The sequence below is a fragment of the Emydura macquarii genome, unplaced genomic scaffold (assembly GCF_026122565.2).
Source record: "Emydura macquarii macquarii isolate MOO-44397 ecotype Brisbane River unplaced genomic scaffold, CSIRO-AGI_Emac_v2 contig_629, whole genome shotgun sequence".
Lineage (NCBI taxonomy): Eukaryota > Metazoa > Chordata > Testudines > Chelidae > Emydura > Emydura macquarii.
The window spans coordinates 9,748,782-9,768,460 of NW_027130766.1; the positions used below are offsets into that span (position 1 = coordinate 9,748,782).

Below are 19,679 nucleotides of genomic sequence, written 5' to 3' on the forward strand. Positions count from 1 at the left end.
CCCACAATTCAAGAGACGCATGTCTAGCTGCTTGGCTGAGAGTCTAGAATTCCTCCGCTTCCCCCCCCAGGCCCCACGTATTTCAGATGCGCTGTTTATTGCGGAACGCATCACACAAACCCATGGGCAAATCCCTGGCAGCAGGGAGCGGTTGGAACATTTTAAATTAAATGTTTAAGACATGGAGATGTAGCATCGTACAAAGCACAGGAGCATCCAAAATGTGCATCTCTCCTAGTACTCAGCGCTCATTTTACCTCCCCGGAGAGGTATTAGGTTCTCCTTTATTTGCTAATTTTAGGACCTGAGTAATCCACTGAGCAATACACGGCAGAATGTGCAGTACAAACTGCACCTGGACTTTGGACCTTCCAGACCAGCATCCTGGCCTCTGGCCGTGGCCAGCACCTGATGCTTTGGGTGAAGAGAAAAGCCCCAGGATTAATTCACCTGGCCTCTGGGGCAATGCTACCCACAGGAGAGAATGTCCTGGCAGCGTTACTCCCACCTTGGCAATCCCCACAACAGCCTCCGTTGCAGCACATGCCCTGCTCTTCCCTGAATCACTGCACTATCACCGATCTAGCCAACAAACACAAACTGACTGGTCCATTCACCGCCTCATTCAGAAATGTGCTGATTCTCCTCTCCCTGTGCAGCCCAAACATGTTCCACAGGAACCTCTCTCCTCCAGGGAATCTCCCACTAGCCTCCTGTTGCACTCCTGCTTTGCTGGTGATTGATATCTATTCAGGGAGGAGAGAGGACAGCCGTACATGCCCCAACCTAGCAATCGCCTTCCCAGTTTGTGGGCTGGCAACTGGAGTAGTAGATGAGGCATCTGGGTCCTGCACTCACTCGGCTGCCCTGGGACTAGTCACTGCACCTCGCTGTGTCCCAGACGCCCCAGCTATGAAACGGGGACCAGTTAACATTTGTAAAGTGCTTTGAGATCCTGGGAGAAAAACGCACAATACTGGTGTTTAGGAACAGTCACGGGCATCGGGCAGGGCTGGCCTCATGGGTGGCCACATGGGCAACCGCCCAGGGTGCTGGGGTTGGGGGCAGGGGAGGGCGCTGTGGTCAAGAGGCAAGGAACGGGGAGAGCGTGGGGTGTCTTTGTGAGGGATGTCCTGGTACATGGGACCGGCCCCAGGAGAGGGGTAGAAGGCAGAGCACAGCCCCATCAATCTCCCACATCCAAGTTTAGCTCAGCTCCAGTGTCTGTGTGGCAAAATCAGCGAGGATCATACTGAATTCCACGGAAGCCGAGGGAAGGCTGGAGGTCACACAGAAAGGGAGCGTTGCTCACTCTGACATGGGGAGAGCACAGCAGAGCAGGAATCGAGTGAATTTTCTGATCTCCAAATGCAACTAATTTTTGGAGGAGAAAAAAAACAGTGGCTGACAGTTGAAGCCTGGCAGAGCCATGAAGAAGGGTAACCATACAGAGCCCTGCTGGATTTGCAGTCAGTCACTAAGCACCCTGCCCTGCCCAGAGCAATCAAATGGGCCGTTCCCCCTCCCACGGTTAGCTGGTACTCTGCCCCCTGGTCTGTCGGGGCGAGTGAAACCAACACACTTTAATATCTGCAAAGTGCTTTGAGATCCTGGGAGGAAAATGCAAAATGCATTAGAAACACAGTGCCACAGGCAAGCCTTGTCCACTGTGGAAAGACGATTCTAGTCCTGGGGTATCCTGTCTGCCAGGCCCTATGTTCCTGGGAAGGAGTGGAACATTTTCAATCCTGGGCACTGGGAAGTGAGGCCTTGTCTCTACCCAACCCTGCACCTGTTAGTTAAACTAATGCAAACCCTCATGGGGATACTCTTCTTTTGGTATAAGCAATTTATTGATTATTAAGACAGAATCTAATTGACTTAAGCTAAACCAGGACAAGCCTCTCAAACTGAAATCAGTGCATCCACCCGAATGTTTGCACCTTGTAATTAAACCAATTTAAATTCACACCTCAAGTTAAGTCTGCCCCAATCTCTCTGGAGACAGAGCCCAGGTATCACATGTGATTTACGCTTTGTTCACCAACAAAGGTGCTGGTGTGGATAGCGTGAAGTCAGCAGGAGATGCTCTGCTGCTGAAATAGTTACTGGCGCTCGGTGGGGGCAGTTGAATTACGCGGGCGGGAGAGCTTTCTCCTCTCAGCATAGAGCGGCCACGGGGGAGACCGTTCATGGTGCTGCTGCCGGTACAGCTGTGCCGCTGTAAGGTCTGTAGTGTAGACCGAGCCTTAGAATCAAATCTGCATAAATACTCCCTTTTTGTGACTGGATCACTGTTCTGCCAGGCTGGGCGGGAGGCAGTGGGTGAGGCATGATCCCAGGCCAGCCTGCTTTGTTTGCTACGGTTTGGCTGCCTTTTGCCTTGGCTTTTGCTTCCTTTGGTTCATGGCAGGGCTGATTTCTCTCCACTCCCACCAGCAGGGCGGTGGCAGCAACTCTCCTGTGGGCTCAGCTGCTGCAGGAATTTGGGGCCTGGAACCAGCTAAGGAGGTGTTTACACAACAGATCTGTTTTCTGGAACTGGGATGCAGTTTCCTCTTGTGGCCCAGGCAGGGAGGGAGCAGCTGTTCTCAGAAACAGAGAAGGAAAAAACTCTCCCTAAAGTCCGTGTCAGAGCACAGACTGGTGTCATTAAGAGCTCCAGCTGCTGGTTTCTTCTACCTTCGCCTCCTACAGATGGCAATTGGATTTGCCACTTTAGTAGTCGATTAAAGGAAACCCTAGAGGAGCTCATTTACAATGCATAATGAGTACACACAGCCGTGTTAGTAGATACATTTATAATCGCTGTCATTACAGAACAGGGACTGGAATAATTCTCACGGCACTAGCTCCTCGCGTTCCCCCTCCCACCAGTGCTCTGGCCCAGAAAAGATTCGGTTCTGCGCTACGCTCTCCACAATGCAGATCAGGGTAGTGCTCACCATGTTGTCAAACAGCACCCCACCAGCCAGATGCACACGACGCATGCACATCTCTCAGGGATGAACGAAAGCGCTGCAACGGGCTCTGCATGCCCCTCTACCATGTGACTGTCCAGTTAGGGGGACATCTGTGGTCAGTCGTAGTAAGGGCGGTCTCCTACAGACGAGGACACCCCATCAATCCTTTAGAAGCACAGACAGGGGAGCGAACACAGCTGCAGTCTGGGCACAAGTTGGGCATTTCCCAACTGCAGCTTGGCCGGAGAACCTCCTGCTGAGCTAGCTCCCCGCAGTCCATCCCTGGCCCCCACAGCTCTGCCAGGGCACATTGGTGCTACTGTCCAGCGTCGGCACCCCACTAGTCCAGCCTGGGGCTGTGCACATCACTCCCAACGCACTGCATCATGGAGAAAGAAAGGACAAGCCCTATTGTCTCCTCGAGTGGGTTTCTGGCCTGGCAGGGAGGCGGGTGGCAGAGGGGCCGCAGGACAGGACGCACAGCTGTGTGGTTCCCCTGGTGGCTGGGCGGCTCACCTCGCTAAGCTGTGCCATCCCCCATCAAAACTCAGTATTTCTAAGAGCTCAAACTAGCTGGTAATATTTTTCCTTTGATCCTTAATTACCCCCTGAGAGGCTGCTACAGCCTTTCCCTGTTGCTTCAATCTGCTGCCTGCACAACAGCTCCGAAGCAACCAACAATGATACATTTATTCCAGCAGCATTACTGTAAGCTGAGCAGGGCTCCCTTTCTACCTTACGACACGCTGCCTAGCAGCGACACGCAGGCCAGCCTGAATCCTTCATACTCTGTTCCCTGCTGCTCTCCACCTTAGCATGGCTGATAAGGATGCAAGACAAAGCTGTGCCTAATTAGCATATATGAATTTTAACTAGGGATCAGTTCCCATATATTGCAGAACAGACCCGAACAATCACCTTCCCCCTGCCAAGACTAGACAGTTTCTAAGAGGGCTCGAGGCTGCTGTGCTGGCACCTTTGCTCCATTGTGGCAGCAGGCCTGGGTCACCAGCACAGCCTTGCAGATCGGGGCCCTTTTGTGGAGCATTCCAGCTGACAGCTCAGAGCAATTCCTTGGGTGGTCTCCAGGGGCCAGGCAATCAGCTGGTGAATGTTGGTAATGGAGCATTTCTGGAGAACTTGAAAGCTCCTCTCTCTCCCCAACAGAAGCTGGCCCAATAAACGACATTCCCTTCCCCACCTGAATGCTCTCGAGTAGCCATGTTGATCTGGACGTCACAACCCTGCAAATAGCAACAGGGCAGCCAGTGAGCTGTGCAGGGCATGTGTGTCTCACGTGCTGGGGGGAACAGCATGCTGACCCAGGAGGATCAGCCAGGACCAGACTCCAGGGGTTGATAGACACACATTGAGGAGAGGAAAGGTCAGTCTGGTCCAATACCGACTCACAGGGCTGGGGTGCAAAGCATTGCTTGTGCCCAGTGCAGGACTAGCACTCACTCAAGCTGGGCCTGGCTTAGTTTTTGGCGAGGCAGAAACTGCCTCCTCTTCATCTGGACTGGGCTCATCTTTACTAGCCATGACCGTGGGAGGAAGAGGAACAGCAGAGGAACATCTGGGCCAGCCTGCTCAACGCTACTCATCCATCCACAGCAGCCAAGGGGTGTCAGCTCCCAGCATTGGGCCGTTGGCTCAAAGGAGTTACAAAGCAAGCCAGACAGATGTCCCCATGAAACATGAATGTAGTGAATAAGGAGCAAGGTCCGAGGCTGCATCTCCACCCCAGTCACCTCCTGTCAGCCCCTGGTGGGAGTTGTACCTAATAGCAGAAGCAGATACTGAGGCTGTGAGGAAGAATCCCAGGTGCGTCTCCTATGAACAAAGAGCTCCTACTCCCAGTTATGAAGAGGAGCCTTTTTAATTGCAGATGCCAAACTTAGATTTGCCTGAGGCTTTGCCATCACCTGTAGCAATTGCCTGTCTTTCATTTCTGCTTTCTTCCCCTTGCAGTCAGCACATGGCTCACGTGTTGCTTGTTACAGCCGGAAGCGTTTCCATCCAGTCACTCTCACTAGTGCTCTGGAAGTTTATGATACTTGAGGCTTTGCTGTTCACTCCTCTTGGGTAATTGCCAGCAGGGCCCAGCTGGTCTGCAGCACTCTCAGAAATGCAAACACCTCAGAGGCCTCCCACCTGGTGTAGTGTGTGCAGTGCTGCAGAGCAAATGGCTATTGCAGGTGATAAAACAAGGATGGGTGTGGCTCACCTGGATTCCACCAGAGCAACTTTCCACTCTCCCCAGGGCCTGGGATAGCACTAGGAGAGCTGCGCAGTTTCTTTACATCTGAAGCCAGGCAGCAGGTGGGGGAAGGGCTGCACAGGATCTCTGCAGTGAAGCTCAGAGGGATGCAAGCAGCACAGACACTGCTGGTGCCCTGTTCAGTGTTAGAAGAAAGTCATTCTTTCCCTTTATCACGTAACATCTGTGGGCTTCAGGATGACTGTGAAGTGGGGGGAGGGGGGTCGATTGTCTTCATTCCCTGTACCTGAGCTGCCCTGGTTTTGTCCTCTAGACACCCCACCAGCAGCTGTCATGCTCACAAACAACTCAGTGGCATGGTCCTTCAGAGGGCAGCCCCTTGCAGGGTTGTGCAGGACACATGCCTTCATGCCGTCCTGACCCAGAGAGCGTGGTCTGAACTCCAGGAAGTGCCTGCGCACCGGCAAATGATGCCTCGAAGGTGGGGACTGTCAAGCAAATCTGTCCCTTGATAGGTTACCCGCCGGTGCCGAATCTCAGTGCAGCGCTGCCACCCCTTGGTGTTGGTGGCACGGGCAGTGCCAGGAGGTCCTTCGTAGCCTGGAAGGACTTGAGTCAACAGCACCACCAGGAGGTGAGGGCCTCTACTGCTACCCAGAGTCAGTGGAGGACCTGGTGCTGGGGTCGACGCTCGCAGCAGCAAGGGACCCTTCTGAGGCAGGGAGGATTGGCAGCCCGATGCGGGTGTCAGCTGGTCCCCCACTGCCTTCTCCGCAGAGGAGAGACCTTGCTCCATGCGAGTCTTCTTCAACCCTTTTCTTGGTACCAGAGATGGTGACTGGTGCCGAGAGGAGGAAGAGGGCACCAGAGGCACACTGCGTGCCGGGGTCATTGTGCTCGGTGCCAAGTCTGATCTGCCGGGCTCCGACACTGGTCTAAGTGCCGACTCCATCAGGATGGCCCTGGGACGGGTATCTCGGTCTTTCTTCATCCGGGGGCGAAAGCTGTTACAGATTTTGCACCTCTCATGGATGCGCGCTTCCCCCAAACACTTTAAGTAACTTTGATGTGGGTCACTCCACGGCATAGGCTTCTTATACGAAGCACGGGGTTTAAATCCCAGGGAACAGGGCATGCCCCGACCCTGGGACTCTACCAACTAACACTAACTACAACTAAACAACAAACTACGTACACACGAGCTGGGAGTAAACCACTAGATTTAGCTAGAGAAAATGTGACGGCAAGAGACATTCCAGCACCGTCACTGGCAGCAAGAAGGAACAGAGAAGGAGGGAAGTCAGCAGTGCCTATATACGGGTGCATGTACACACCGCTGCAGGGGGCGCTAGAGCCAGCTGGCACGGGGACCACTCGGGGAAAACGTTTTCCGGCACCAGTGCATGTGGTGTGGACACACACCTAAACTGGGAGTGGACATGAGCAAGCACTCAAAGAACAACCCTGGTTACTCAAGTCCTAGGTGAGCACCGTGATCACTGGGCCATCCCTCCTCTCAAGCCAGAAAGTCACAGGCACCCAAGAGCCGGGACACGGGATCGCTGTCTCCATTCTGTTCCTAGCAAATATGTTATGCAAACCTCCCCTCCCGTCATCTGAACTCTCCCAAAGGGTGCAGCCCTTGCTAGACTCCAAGGACAGAGAAGACAAACCAAAGTGACAACTGCGAACTTTTGGGTACTGCTGGGTCTGTCCAGGTCCTGCCCTTCTGGTACCGACGGCTGCCGCTTCTTCCCACAGACCTGAGGAAGAGTGCTCTTCCTCTCTCAAGTTCATCTCTCTCACCCACAGAAGTTGGTCCAATAAAAGACGTTACCTCCCCCACCCTGTCTCTAACTTCCTTGCACAGTCAGTGCCCATCAAGCCAGGCAGCAGCAACAAGCTGATTCAGCAAATACACAGCATGACAGGGAGATGAGGCCTGAAATCCTCGTCCCCTTGGGACAAAATAAAAACTGGTATCACTGCCCTGACAAGCTGAATTGACTCATCCCATTTAATAGAGAATGACTGTCACCCAGATTCCACAGACCTAATTTGCAACCCATTTAATAACCTGAAGTCATAAAACTACTAGAGTAAAAAAATCGTAAAAATGAAATGAAATAAACTAGCTGTGCTAATCTGCATGAATATCCATTCTCACACCATTACAGCCCATCCGTCTCCCACCTTTGTGACAGCATTAGCATGCGTTGCAGCATTTGCCATGATAACAGAGAATCTATTTCAGATCCAGTGAGTGATGCAATGAATTAGCCATTCAGTCTGCCCCCTTATCAGCTGTGGTTTTGCACATTTGCAGTTGGATGCCGTATTGAACTGAAAATTGGCAACTGACATGCAAGTAAATGTAAAATATCCAATTATGCAATCGAGGGGCGACAATTTCTTGAAAATCAAAAGGAAATATGAGGCTGACTCCTGGCCAGTCATGCTCCAGGCAGACATTGTGTGCATAAAGGTGGCTGCTCACTAGTGCTGTAGCATCAGAATCTCCTGTAGCCAGTGACCCCTGTGGCACCCTATTTTTCCTCACTGCTCTCTGTCCATAGCAAGTATATGTCTACTAGCGGAGGGGGCCTGGTACCTTTGTCAAAAAATTGTGCCAAAAAAGCCCTTGCAGCCCTGCATCCCCTGCTTTGGAGGCACAAGGGAGCTTGGATTGATTTGTTTTCTGTTTATGGGCCTTGCCCACTCTTATGTGCCAAGATGCTGCAAATACCTCCCTTGACATGCTGTGCTGTCTGCGTGTCCCCACCTGTATCTCATTGTCCCATTACCTAGGACACTTTCCTCTGCTGAAGGATTTGTATGTGAAAGCTTTTCACACCGCTCCTTCTAATTCTGTGCACAGCAAGATGGAGCTTTTGGTTCTACAGTGATGGCAGGTGTGGGTGGGTGTCTGGACAAGCCTTCGCTTCACCTAAAAACCCAATATCAGGAAACACGAGGAGCTCTTTGAAATCTGTTGGCTGTTTCAGCTGGTGTCAAGTACCCAGCTACTGACACACGTTTATTCAATTTCTTTAGTTCCCTCCCCAGCGCATAATGCTCCAGTGTCCAAGAGAGAGTGGACATGGTCAGTCAAGACATTTTATCACCCCACTTACACAAAGATTCTCTATTTCCAAAGTCTTTCACAAACCGAGTCACTCTCACAACAACCCTGCTCAGTGGAGCCTCCGATTCACTTTTATCAGTGGGGACAACAGTGGCCAACACAGAATCAGAGTCCAGGGATTCCTGGCAGCTTCCCCTCCCCAAGCCCTTTGACTGTGCTTCCTCCCAGTAAGTGATGATTTTGACAAGGAAATAGGAACTTTTTGCCTTAATCTGGACTAGGCAGGCCTTGATCAGATGTGGACAAGAGCACCTAGAAGTGGCAGAACTAGGGCATCCCTCCCTCTCTTTTTCAGTCCCAGGCTCTCCCCTTTCCAGACACGGTGTCTTATGAAGATCTTTGCAGCAGGCAGTTTGCCTGTGCTCAGTTTATTTCATCATCTGCCCCGCTGGTTACACAAGGCATGTGTGTGGGGGGGAGGGCTGCCAACATGCATATTCCTAGGCACGGGGAAAGGTCTCAGAGCAGAACGGCAGGAGTTTGCTACCAAAATGATCATCCAATTTCATGGATCGTTGCATTATTAAGTAGGCAAACATCTAGGGCAGTGGTTCTCAACCTGCGGGCCTAATCAGCACACAGCTGTGGCCCATGTGACATCTTCAGGGCCTTACAGGTAGTATTGGATGCAGCCCACAATGGTAAATAGGTTGAGAACCACTGGTCTAGGGTGACTTTCCCTGATTGCATTCAACCAGTGAGACCAGACTCTCTCTTTGCTTGAAGGACTTTGCATTTTCTGGCTACATGTTGAAGAGCTGCTGCAAAACGTCATGGACGCGGACCTGGCCCACTGGTCTTTGGGCTCCCTTCTTTCCCTTTTGCAATGAACAACATTGCTGGTTGTTTTATGGGACAACATAAAACAAACACTCAGATACTAAAAAAAAGGCCAAACCTCTTCTTCCCCCTAAAAAACTCTCCAACTCTACTATGAAGCTTGCAGAACCAAGCCCGGACTCGCTGGTAGCTGTAGTAAGGCTTTTATCCCCTTTCCAGACTTTCAGTGTCACTAATAGACAAGGCAGCTCCATTTTCCACCTTGCACGGCTCCCACTGGGAGTTCATTGGGGATGCTAAGTTTTTCCATTGTGCATCTGAATCAGACTCACCCTTTCTCATAAACTGAAGCACTGAATAATCATTGCACATGTGTATTTCACATCATGGCAATCAATAAAAGTGAATTACAAAACCATTTGTTCTATTTGCTCTTGTTTCCTTAAGGGAAGCCTGTAATTGCTTTTTTAAGTTGCATTTGCATATTTCTATATTGGCATCTAAGGCAGTCTTGGTGGATTCATTGTAATTTAAATATTAATAAAAATCAAATTCCAGTTTAATTTTTAAAAAGCAATATTCCTTCTGTTCTCAAAATGCTGTGTTTTCTGCTTGTACCCAGAGAACAAGCCCTGCTGCACTGGCTTTAGCAATGCAAGTGTCCTCATGCTGGCCCATCACTGCTTCTCAGGTTTGGGCTGGGGAACCTCTCTGAAGGGCTGAGAAGGTAAGTCAGGCTCCATGTCCCACTAGCTGTTGACTTCTGTGCGGAGCCGGACAAGGCAGCCACATTAATGCCAGTTGTGATGCTGCTGATTTTTGAGATACTCAAGCTATCTGCTGTGACAGAGACATGCACCAGGCGGAGCACAGAGTGTTCACTATTCACTGGGGGAGAGTGGTGGGGCTACCAAATCATTCCACAAAAGGTAATGTGATGTCACTACCTCCTTGGAACCAGATTCCCTAATCACTATGAGATCCTGAGCCATCCATTCCATTGTCTAGAAGCCCAACTGGAAACAGCCCTAAATTGTAACAGCCACTGCCGGGATCTCAGTAGCACCACCCCACAGTGAAGGAAACAGATAACTAAGTATGCAGGAGAGAGATGGAGCCAGTCTGGTGACTTTTTCAGTCACTTCCAGGCCATGTATCATAGGCCTTGCCCCTCAGGAACGCCCTGGTTCCCGTGAATACAATGATTTCTAATCTCTAGTTCTAAAAACATTTAAAGCTCAACCCATACACTGGCACAGGGAGGGGCCTGTGTTTGTGACAAAGCCTCCTGAATCTTCCCTTTGTCCCGGCTGCATACAGGGGAGGCTGATGGTGCATGGACAAACTTTTTATCAAGTTATATGTCTTTGCCAACTGTGGTATTTTGGCTGGAGTTGAAGAGCCAGTGACAGATGATAATGTTAAGCAACACTGTACACGGAATCCGACTAGCTGCTAAAAGTCTAATATTCTGTCTGCCATCTCATTTCGGAGACATGATCGGGCTGTCCTTCCTTCCCCCTGCCACTCCTGCTAGTGCATTCATTCTCCTGATCCCTGGAAGAACAGAAGTCCAGTCTTGCTTTTTCCTTTGCAATCCACACCAACATCTATGCCACCGGCTAAAAGCAAAATATCGTCAGGTCACCATGACAACTGCTGGGCCAAATGACCTGACATCACCTGGGCTCTTTGCCACCTTCCATCATTCAGAACCAGCTACTGTTACAAAGCCACAGAACTTCCGCTGTCAGAACGATTCTATGCCAACAGTTCAGATACAGGCGTGAGCAGGGCCTGGAGCTCGGAGACTGTTTTCACTCCCTTCCCAAAGCAGCTTGAGGCATATGTTACCAGTTTAGTCTGTTCTTCACATGCCACTGTCAGAGCTTCCTTCAGAATGCCCGGAGCAGATGCTCCCATTACCCCCCATGGATGCAACATGCTACAAAAATACATCCAACTCGCTCTTGTACTGAACTGGAATAAAAACTCCAGCCCTTGAAAACTGCTTTATATAATGGAGGATGACAGGAGCCAGAGCTAATCTTATATTTAAGAATGAGGGGCTAAATTCAGACCTTGTATAAATAGGAGCAGCTCCCGTATCCGGATCTCTGTGCGGAACAGTGGGTAAGTTAGCCAAAGAATGGGTGTAGGTGGTTAGTGTGAGCAGAACAACTTGCACTGATTTGGTGCACAGAGTGAGTGCAACTGATACTTGCTTTCCCTGCATCACCTCTTTCTCAGTGTGACTGGGAAGCATAAATGAAAACAGGGCCTCCTTTACTTTATCTCACATGCTCAAGTTGCTTTCTCTACCATACTCCTATAGCTTGTAGCTTGCACCTTGTTTACATCACCACTGAATTTGGCCTGCATCCAGAGCTTTTGTGTTTAAAAATAGAGAAAAGTGAGATTCTCAAAGTAACGAATGGCAGTAGAAAAATATATTATTCCCGCTTTTAAAACTTGGATGGTTCAGGGGACTGCTACCTGTTGACATCAGCTTTAAACTCACAATTATCCAGAATCTCACAGTGCTTGCAAGCCACCCAGCCCCACCTTTTCAGAGGTTTTTTTTTTTTTTTTTTTTAAACTTTTCACAGCAGTCAAACAAGGCAGACCAACTATCTTCTGTTACAGAGAACACGAAATGTGGGAGGGCCTGACTGCTGCAGTGAGCCTTCTCCATCAAGCCCGTAATAAAAGTTCCTTCGTTTGAGGTCACTCATGCTGACCCAGACAAAGAGCTAGTCTGTGGATTAAGATTACATTGTGAATGCTGAAGACAAGGAGAAGTGATCCTTCTAAGACCCCACCAAGAAGTAAAGCTACTTTGGCATTAAGTGCACATACACACTGCAGACCGATAAACTATCCAGTCTTCCTAGTGAGAGGGGAACACGAATATTTAATACAGATGCACCTGATAATATCCAGAAATGCTGCAAGCTGATAAACTGTACAGAGCAATTTGTCCAACGCCTGCCTGCCTGCCTCAGAGAAGGTGCTGTTGACTTTGTCGTATCTTTCCTAAAGGTACCGTTGCCTTTATTAACCATTCCTAAGTCACAAGATACAAAGCTCCAGTTAGATTTTGTGTGTCTGGTACAAAGCCTGCTGAGTGTACAGCATTTCCCACAAGACATGCCAACTGTAGCAGCGTTTGACTCCTCCATTTGAAACTAAGTTAAACAATGAAAAACCTTAAGTATACAATCTGAGTCTCTGTAATGTTGCTTCTGTTGTTAAATCTTCCCTCCACAAAGGCATCACATTCAATCTAAGTCTTTAGATTTGAAGAGCCATGTTTAGTTATGCAGGGAGAAAGGCACTTTGGGAAACCAAAGCCAGTATTTTCAAACCTGGGTGGCTAATGATAGGCACCTAAATAAGCAGCTGGATTGCAGAGATGCCAAGCACTCATAACTCCAGTTGACATCAACAGGAGCAGTGGGTGCTCACTTACTCAGGTGACTAATGTTAGACACCAACATAAAAATCTTGGTCAAACTTTCTATATTCCAATCTGTAAAACAGTGATTCTAGTTTCAAGCTGTGTCTCCTAGAAACAAGTCTTTGCCTGAATTAACATTATGGAAAGGGATTTTACATGCCACATGGTAAACTCTGGAACGCATCTCCTGAGTGAACAGTATAATGGGTTTAATACATTGATAAGCAAGCTGGTCAATCACTTCTAATACAGGCTTCTATCATCACAAAACCATGTGCCTTTCTGTTGTAATGCTCAGCCATAAATTAGATATTTTGTTTGATGCATTTTTTTTTTAAAGTCACATGGCTGAGTTTGATCACTGTAGGTCTATATTATAGCATGCCTCTGAGTGACAGGCATGAGAGTCCATAATGGCTATGGACACCCAGAATGAGCCATCCTAGCCCAGCAGTGATGCCATGACATTACTCATTGCTCTAGACTCATGTTCCAGTTTCCTGTTTTCTATTTTACATACAATCCATTTGCCTACCATTAGTTGCATGTACACACACGTGCTGTAGGAACATGCTTGTTTACCAGCCCCTAAAGAGATTGTCTATCCAGATCATTATATGACCCTCATTAAAAGGCAGTATTTGAATGTCTAAAAGACACCATTATTTCAGTCAGGGTCCCGCATTTGCACTCCAGGTGAGCCAGGTTAGATTTTTGGAGAGGGACTGAACTTAGACTTGACAAGATGACACTCATGTTCCCAAACTGCAAGTGGACTGAGGCTAGACACAAACAATAAAGAACGAACAGGACATGGGGCAAAAGAGCCTGGTTTCAAGTCAGGCTCCCTTACATCTTGCTGAAGTTTTCCTCACTGTTTTGTTTATCTGAAGGAACCAAAAATTAAACCAGGAAAATCAAAGCAGAATTGGTTTTGTAGCTGAGCTGGGACTTATTCAAGAGCTGATGTGACATTTTGGGCATCTTTCAGGCTCAGATAACTGTTAGACTCTTGTCAAATGTTCCTGATTGCTAGAGGCAGCCAAGCAGAGAGAGAGAGAGAGGCTAGATTCATTGCAGGAGGTAATAACCTCATTAGAGGAGTAATCCGAAAGAGAATGTGTTTCAGATTGATGAGGCAGTGTGGCTGAGGGGAGATTGTAGCAAGGGGTGCAGGAGTTACGCAGAACAAAAGTTACTGGAGGAAATTAAAAGTCTAACATACAAACTGATATACAGATGTGGGGAGGAGAAAGGGAATAATGACCTATAAAATGAAAATTAGATGTCAGGTGTGGTCCCTCCAAGAAAATGTAAAAACAAAAATGCATCAAAGGGGAAGAGTGCTTGCGCAGGGGGGCTGGAACAGTGTGTATAGTGGGGATGCTGAAAGCCACTGAACAAAACTGCAAACTCTGTATATGATGGAAACCACTTCAAACCAGAGGGTGCAGCAGCAGCCCCCGTGTCCCTAGTACCAGCACCTATGTGCTTGCGTGGAGCTCTGGGGGCCAGTCTTTAACAGATCAGGAGCTCCTAAGGAGGAGAGACAAAAGATTGTTAAAAATGCCCCTGCTCACTTGGGTCCAGACGGAGGGTATTTTAAGTTACTATTCCACGTGGGCCAGTTATTTCAGTCTGGCCCTTTTATTCTTAGCTCTACAAGGTAGATTAGGGCATCCTCTCCCAAGTCATTTGTTTCAGCCCAGCACATGCCAGTGCCACTGAAGGAAAGGGAGGCCTATAAAGAGACTTTGGGTGATGGTGATCATAGCCCTTGTGCTGCCTTCAGAATTCCAATCAGCCACCGGGAAAGCAAACCTCTGCCTTTCCCTCTCTGTGGGAAGCGACAGTCATTTTTTGGATCAGTTTTTCTCAAGACTCCAAAGCAGAGGAGGCCATGATCCATGCTGACATTAGTGCAGACTGCTGGATTCATGCCAATAGAATCTGCTATAAGAGGCTGTAGTCAGGACTCATCATTCCTATTAGACTCCACCAACATCACTGCGGAAGGTGTAAGAGTCATACACAGATTCTGGGCTAGGAGGAAGGGAGATGCAGCTCTACCACCTCCTTACGTGGAGGACAATCTCAACTATCCACTTCCAGGCATGAAATGGGAGTTCAGTCTCCATAGCTCAACCAATCTCAGGCCTCTGCAATGATGCCAACAACAAAGGGAACAATCTAATTATGATTGTGTTTGTGACTCAGACACCTGTCCTACTAGGAACTGGACTGAGACCCCATCCAGTTCACTTCCCATGGGTCAATGAATAGCCAGCAGATGGTAGCAGCTTCTGAGGACCACTCACCAGAGCAGGACTAGAACCAGCTGAGATGAAAGGCTTCCTCTCATGGGCAATCTAAAGAGCCAGTGTCAATTCTATCAGTTGAGTCTCCCCCTTTTTCTTATCATCATAACAGTAATTGACATTCTGCATCTCCCACCTTACTTTCACCACACTGTATGTTGTAACCATCAGGAGCAGCTCATCAAGGAAACATTCCAACCCCAAAGAAGTGCAGTGGAAACATCAGCCATAAGAACTGCTCTAATCCCCCAGCAATCTAGGGAATCGAGCTCTTTCACCCAAGATAAACTGACACACACAGCAAATCTCTGCACAAAGAATCACTGCTCACGGCTCTAGGTTTGGAAACACTGAAACAGGCCTTGGTGGTCTTAAGTGAAGGTAACAAAGCAGCTCATCTTCCAAGGGAATGTCTATTCAGAAAAAAACATTAAAAATCATGGCTCTTACCATCTTCCTAATGTCCATGAACTCAGATGTTCCCTTCCAAAGAGGCAAGTCCTTGGCTTTGGCACGCTCATACACGCTCCCTGCAAAATCCACAGACAGGCCCATAGGAAATTCCCCAAGTCCCCCTAAACAGCCTTCCTGGTGAGCATTGCCCAAGAAATCGTGCTAGAATAACTTTCCTTAGCAACACTCTGGTTGAATCTCCTTTAGCTCTGTTACTTCCTTTACTCTCTGACAGGCAAAACATCACAAGTGAAAATCTCAAACAAACCCCATTTGTCTCAGATTAAGTAACAGAGGACTCTCTAACTTAGCTTCCCTCTAACTAGTTTGGTTTCTACATCAAATCCAGACTGATTTAATTGGGCCTACCAAGCAAACTGTAAACACCTGTAAACGTATCCGATTGCACATAATGAGCTAATGCTGGGCAGCTGAAACACTTGCACAGGGTGCAATCTTGTCTCCTGATAATGAAGTTTCTCTTCAGTAATTTGCCTGAGTTTTGCATTTTGTGTAACTTTACACAGAACCCCTCTATGCTACAGCTCGTTTTGTGTGGCCTTTTAGTAATGGCTGTAGGTGTGATTAGCCCATTCTGGGGATGACATGGGTGCAGGGGACGTGACAGCTATTGCAACCTCATGCACTATCTTTAGGGACCATACTGGATAGTTATGCATCACTGTAGGCCCGGGGCTGTTTGCAGCTCCAGCAGGTAGGGTCACCACAGTGCCTCCAGGCTCCAGCCACAGTGGGGGGTGATGAAGGTGTCTCTGAAGTTGTAAACACCTCCAGAGAGCTGCCAGCCCCTAGGGAGGCTAGTCTAGACCAGGTCAAACTGCATTTTCCAGAGACCCAGACAGTGAAAGGGCTTTTGGCATAAAAAGGCTACATTTAAACTGACTCTGGGCCTTCTTTCTGCTCCAGCAAATGGACAGGACTGTCTGTCCAACAGGGGCCCCAACTCTTGCAGAAGGGCCCCACTAGACTGACGGGCGACTCATGGTATGTTTCATGTGTGTGTTTAAATCTGTTTATTATTTGTATTATGTTTCTCTGTAATACTTTTACCTTAGGAACAAATGTGTTTGCTACAAAGAGGTGTGTGATAACTTGTAATTAACTGCTGGCAATACACTGTTCAGAGCCCTTTAAGAAAGCAAAACATAGGCACTGGCCTTTAGACAATCTGGCTTGCTGGGCATATCACAGGGTAAGGCAGGGAGCTGGGCAGCCTTAAAACCTCCAGGTCAGAAGGGAGTGCCCAGAGACAGGCCTTGGCTGGAGGCCTGAAGCCTGACTGGGCACTCCTGCAGTAGACCACAGGGGTGGCGGAGGAGCTCCAGGTGCAGTTATCCTGAAACTGTGACAGAAGGTTGTACATCTGCTCTCAGCACCCCCAGATGAAACAGCATTCACAGTCTCACGCTTCCCACAGTGCAGACCGAAATGGGAGATTCTGAACTGTGAACACACTCTCAAGTGGTAAGTGCTATTGAGAGATTTTTTCGTCTATTCCTTTTAGGTGCTTCCTCAGGAATTTACCTGATTATATTTTCAGACATTTGCCATGTATATCCCCTATTACAGCAGATATAAAATATTTAAGCCCTTGATAGGTACCCTGTCACTTCAACATTTGCTTTTAGCACAGTAGTTACAGAGATGACTTTTTCCTCCCCACCCCCAAGGATTTTACTTGGCTTGACCTTTCTGCTGGTGTATTGGGAGACATCTAAAGTCTGGTACTTCTCAAGAATCTTTCAATTTCTTCATCACTGGATACACTGGAATCTATGGGTTAGTTTTGCCATCACAATATTGTTTACTGAGACTTGATACAGACATTACGAGCCCAGCCCAAAGCTGGGACATTTTTTTTTAAATGGCAAGCTGAATGAGGAGGAAAGAGTGATCTGGGCAATGTAAAGTACACCTCAAGGAGGAGCAAGCTGCAGCTTCAATTAAACCCTATGGAAGCGGGGAAAAAGTAACTAATCCTCAACTGGGTTCTCAAAATAATTGAACTTTTCACTCAAAGCTTAACTCAGATGCAGTTTACTATGCAAAATGTGCACGTGGTACTGCTTAGAAACAGCTTCTGAGACCTTGTCATCTGTAAAGCAGCTTTTCACAAAGGGGGAGGACAGCGTCATGTGTTGTGCCTATTGACAATCTAGCAGGAACTATTATGTGACCTTCTAGAAAGGACAACTCATGTCCAGATCAGAGAAACAATTTCACAGGGGCAGCTGTGAGAGGGACTCGGCCTTTTCCTCTCATCTAACAGGCAACATTTAGCCCGGGATAGCTATAATCTTTTGAAAGGCAGATAAAAAAGCCAGTGTGGATTCCAGAGATAAGAGGAATATCAGCCTGAAGGTGAGGTGAGGCAGTGCTGAGCAGTTGTGACAGTTACGAAATATTGTTGCAGAAGCTTGGGGAGGGGCGAGGCAAAACAGCAATAAGCTGACTGAGGCAAATGCTCCCACCACTCCCCAGTTAGACTACATTTGCCTGTGTTTGACACTTGATAATATCTGCTTGTCATTCTAATGGAACTTACATACAACTGTATCTCCAGCTCTGAAATTCCAATTTACAATTATGAAATCTCTTCCAGCTGGCCTCCTCCTCCACCTCTCCCCATCACCAGATTAGACTTTAGAAATATTTCCATATGGATCTCCGTGCCAAGGCTGAATGGCCGATTCAGTCCCAGAAAGCTGCACAATGAAGAAGAATACTTGCCAGTCACATTTATTTGCTTTGAGTATTCTAACATTTACAAATATACTTTATACAAATACACCAGACCAGCCTATTGCAGGCCATTGTATTGAACAATTCTTTGAAATATACATACTATAACCAATTTTAAAAAAATATAACTTTATGAAAACAATTTCTTTTTCTGTTCTGAAAGGACAATATTTATGAAGTTGGATTCCTTGGCAACAGGCAGAAGCAATACGTTTCTCCTTGTGGACTCATTTTGCAGGCATGAAGTATTAGGATCAAAGAGGTTTTTTTAGGGCTTATTATAGGTAGCAGGGATGTGACAATGGATCTTGTTTAGTACTACATCAGGATGCTACAAATACTCTTACATAGAACTAAAATTGACGCAGAGCAATCACTGATGGGGTTAAGGACTAGTTAACTTTAACTTGTTAGTGACAGTTGGCCTAGTTCGCTGCTTTTTTTAGGATATTTCTTATAGATCATTCTTTAGGATAGAGAAATTGTGTGTTAAGTGCCACCTGACAACAAAAGAGCTGTTTGTACTATTTCCAAACCAGCTTTTTCCATGGTCCAGAATAAAATGAGTTGATGTACCATTGATCACAAAACTATTATATTTCAATGTGTTGGTTTTAAGCACATCTCTACATGCAGCGGGCATTTATGCAAACAAAAATCAGGGAGATAAATGGCACTTGCAATGCTAAGTTAATTCAAGCCCCAACCTCCATATAACTCTTGTAAATGGTTATGTCTCCAAAACATCCTGGAGTAAATAGGCAGGAACTGGCTGGGATGGTAAATAATGCATCAGCATTTCTCTTTGGAGGTCTGGCTTTAAATCCCAGTTAGGTGACAAATTTGTTTGACTCATTTTAGATAAATTTTAAAGGACTACTTTGAAGCAAGAAGTTTTACAGTCTTTAAACAGTAGTAGCTAAGCAACTTTTACGGTACAAAGGCAAAATGAAGTAATTTGTACGCTGATTTAAGTAAAACTTTGGATAATTTGTCTTGAAACAACATTGCTTATTAAAGACATTCTAAAAATCCCTGGTTCTTAAAAGTCATCCTGAAGTGCCTGCACTGATAAGGATTCCTGGGCAATGGGAACAGAAGAGCAGCAGCACCATCATGAGTGGGACACAAGGTAAGTATCAAACTCCTGGCACTCATAGCATGCAACACTGTCCAAAACCCACTCTCGGGTCACCACAACAGCATTACACTTCTGCAGGATTGCTGCAAAACAAAACACGATAAAATAATATCTGCAGGTCAGTGTGAGATTCAGATTGTGAGCTGTTCTATTAGAGGAATCATTTATTTCAGCATTATTTTCATTAACACTCTTCAGAACATCATTCCAAATCAGTGACATGGTGGCTACTACTCTACACATCCTGACATTGCATAAAACACAGCTGTTTGATGGCCACTTGACAAACTGCCAGTATCTACACAGGAACTCTTTAAATTGCCATACAAGAGAGACTAATAAAGATGAGAGCTTAGCTGTCTTTGATAAGCATAGCTGAGGATGTCGAAATCACAGACTCTCAGTTCCTCCGTAGGCACACACATTCACAGTGTG

The 19,679-nt window shown here is 47.4% G+C and overlaps 1 protein-coding gene across 2 annotated transcripts in view; it reads right to left on the reverse strand.

Moving 5' to 3' along the window:
* Positions 1-17,971: 17,971 nt before the first annotated feature.
* BRCA1 (BRCA1 DNA repair associated) overlaps positions 17,972-19,679 on the reverse strand; it is a 41,263-nt gene continuing 39,555 nt past the window's right edge. Inside the window, exon 15 of one of the 2 annotated variants that reach the window (XM_067541416.1) lies at positions 17,972-18,066. In XM_067541416.1, coding sequence (XP_067397517.1) covers positions 18,053-18,066 — 14 coding nt within the window. In that variant the 3' untranslated portion in view covers positions 17,972-18,052. The other variant, XM_067541417.1, reaches the window with a different exon arrangement.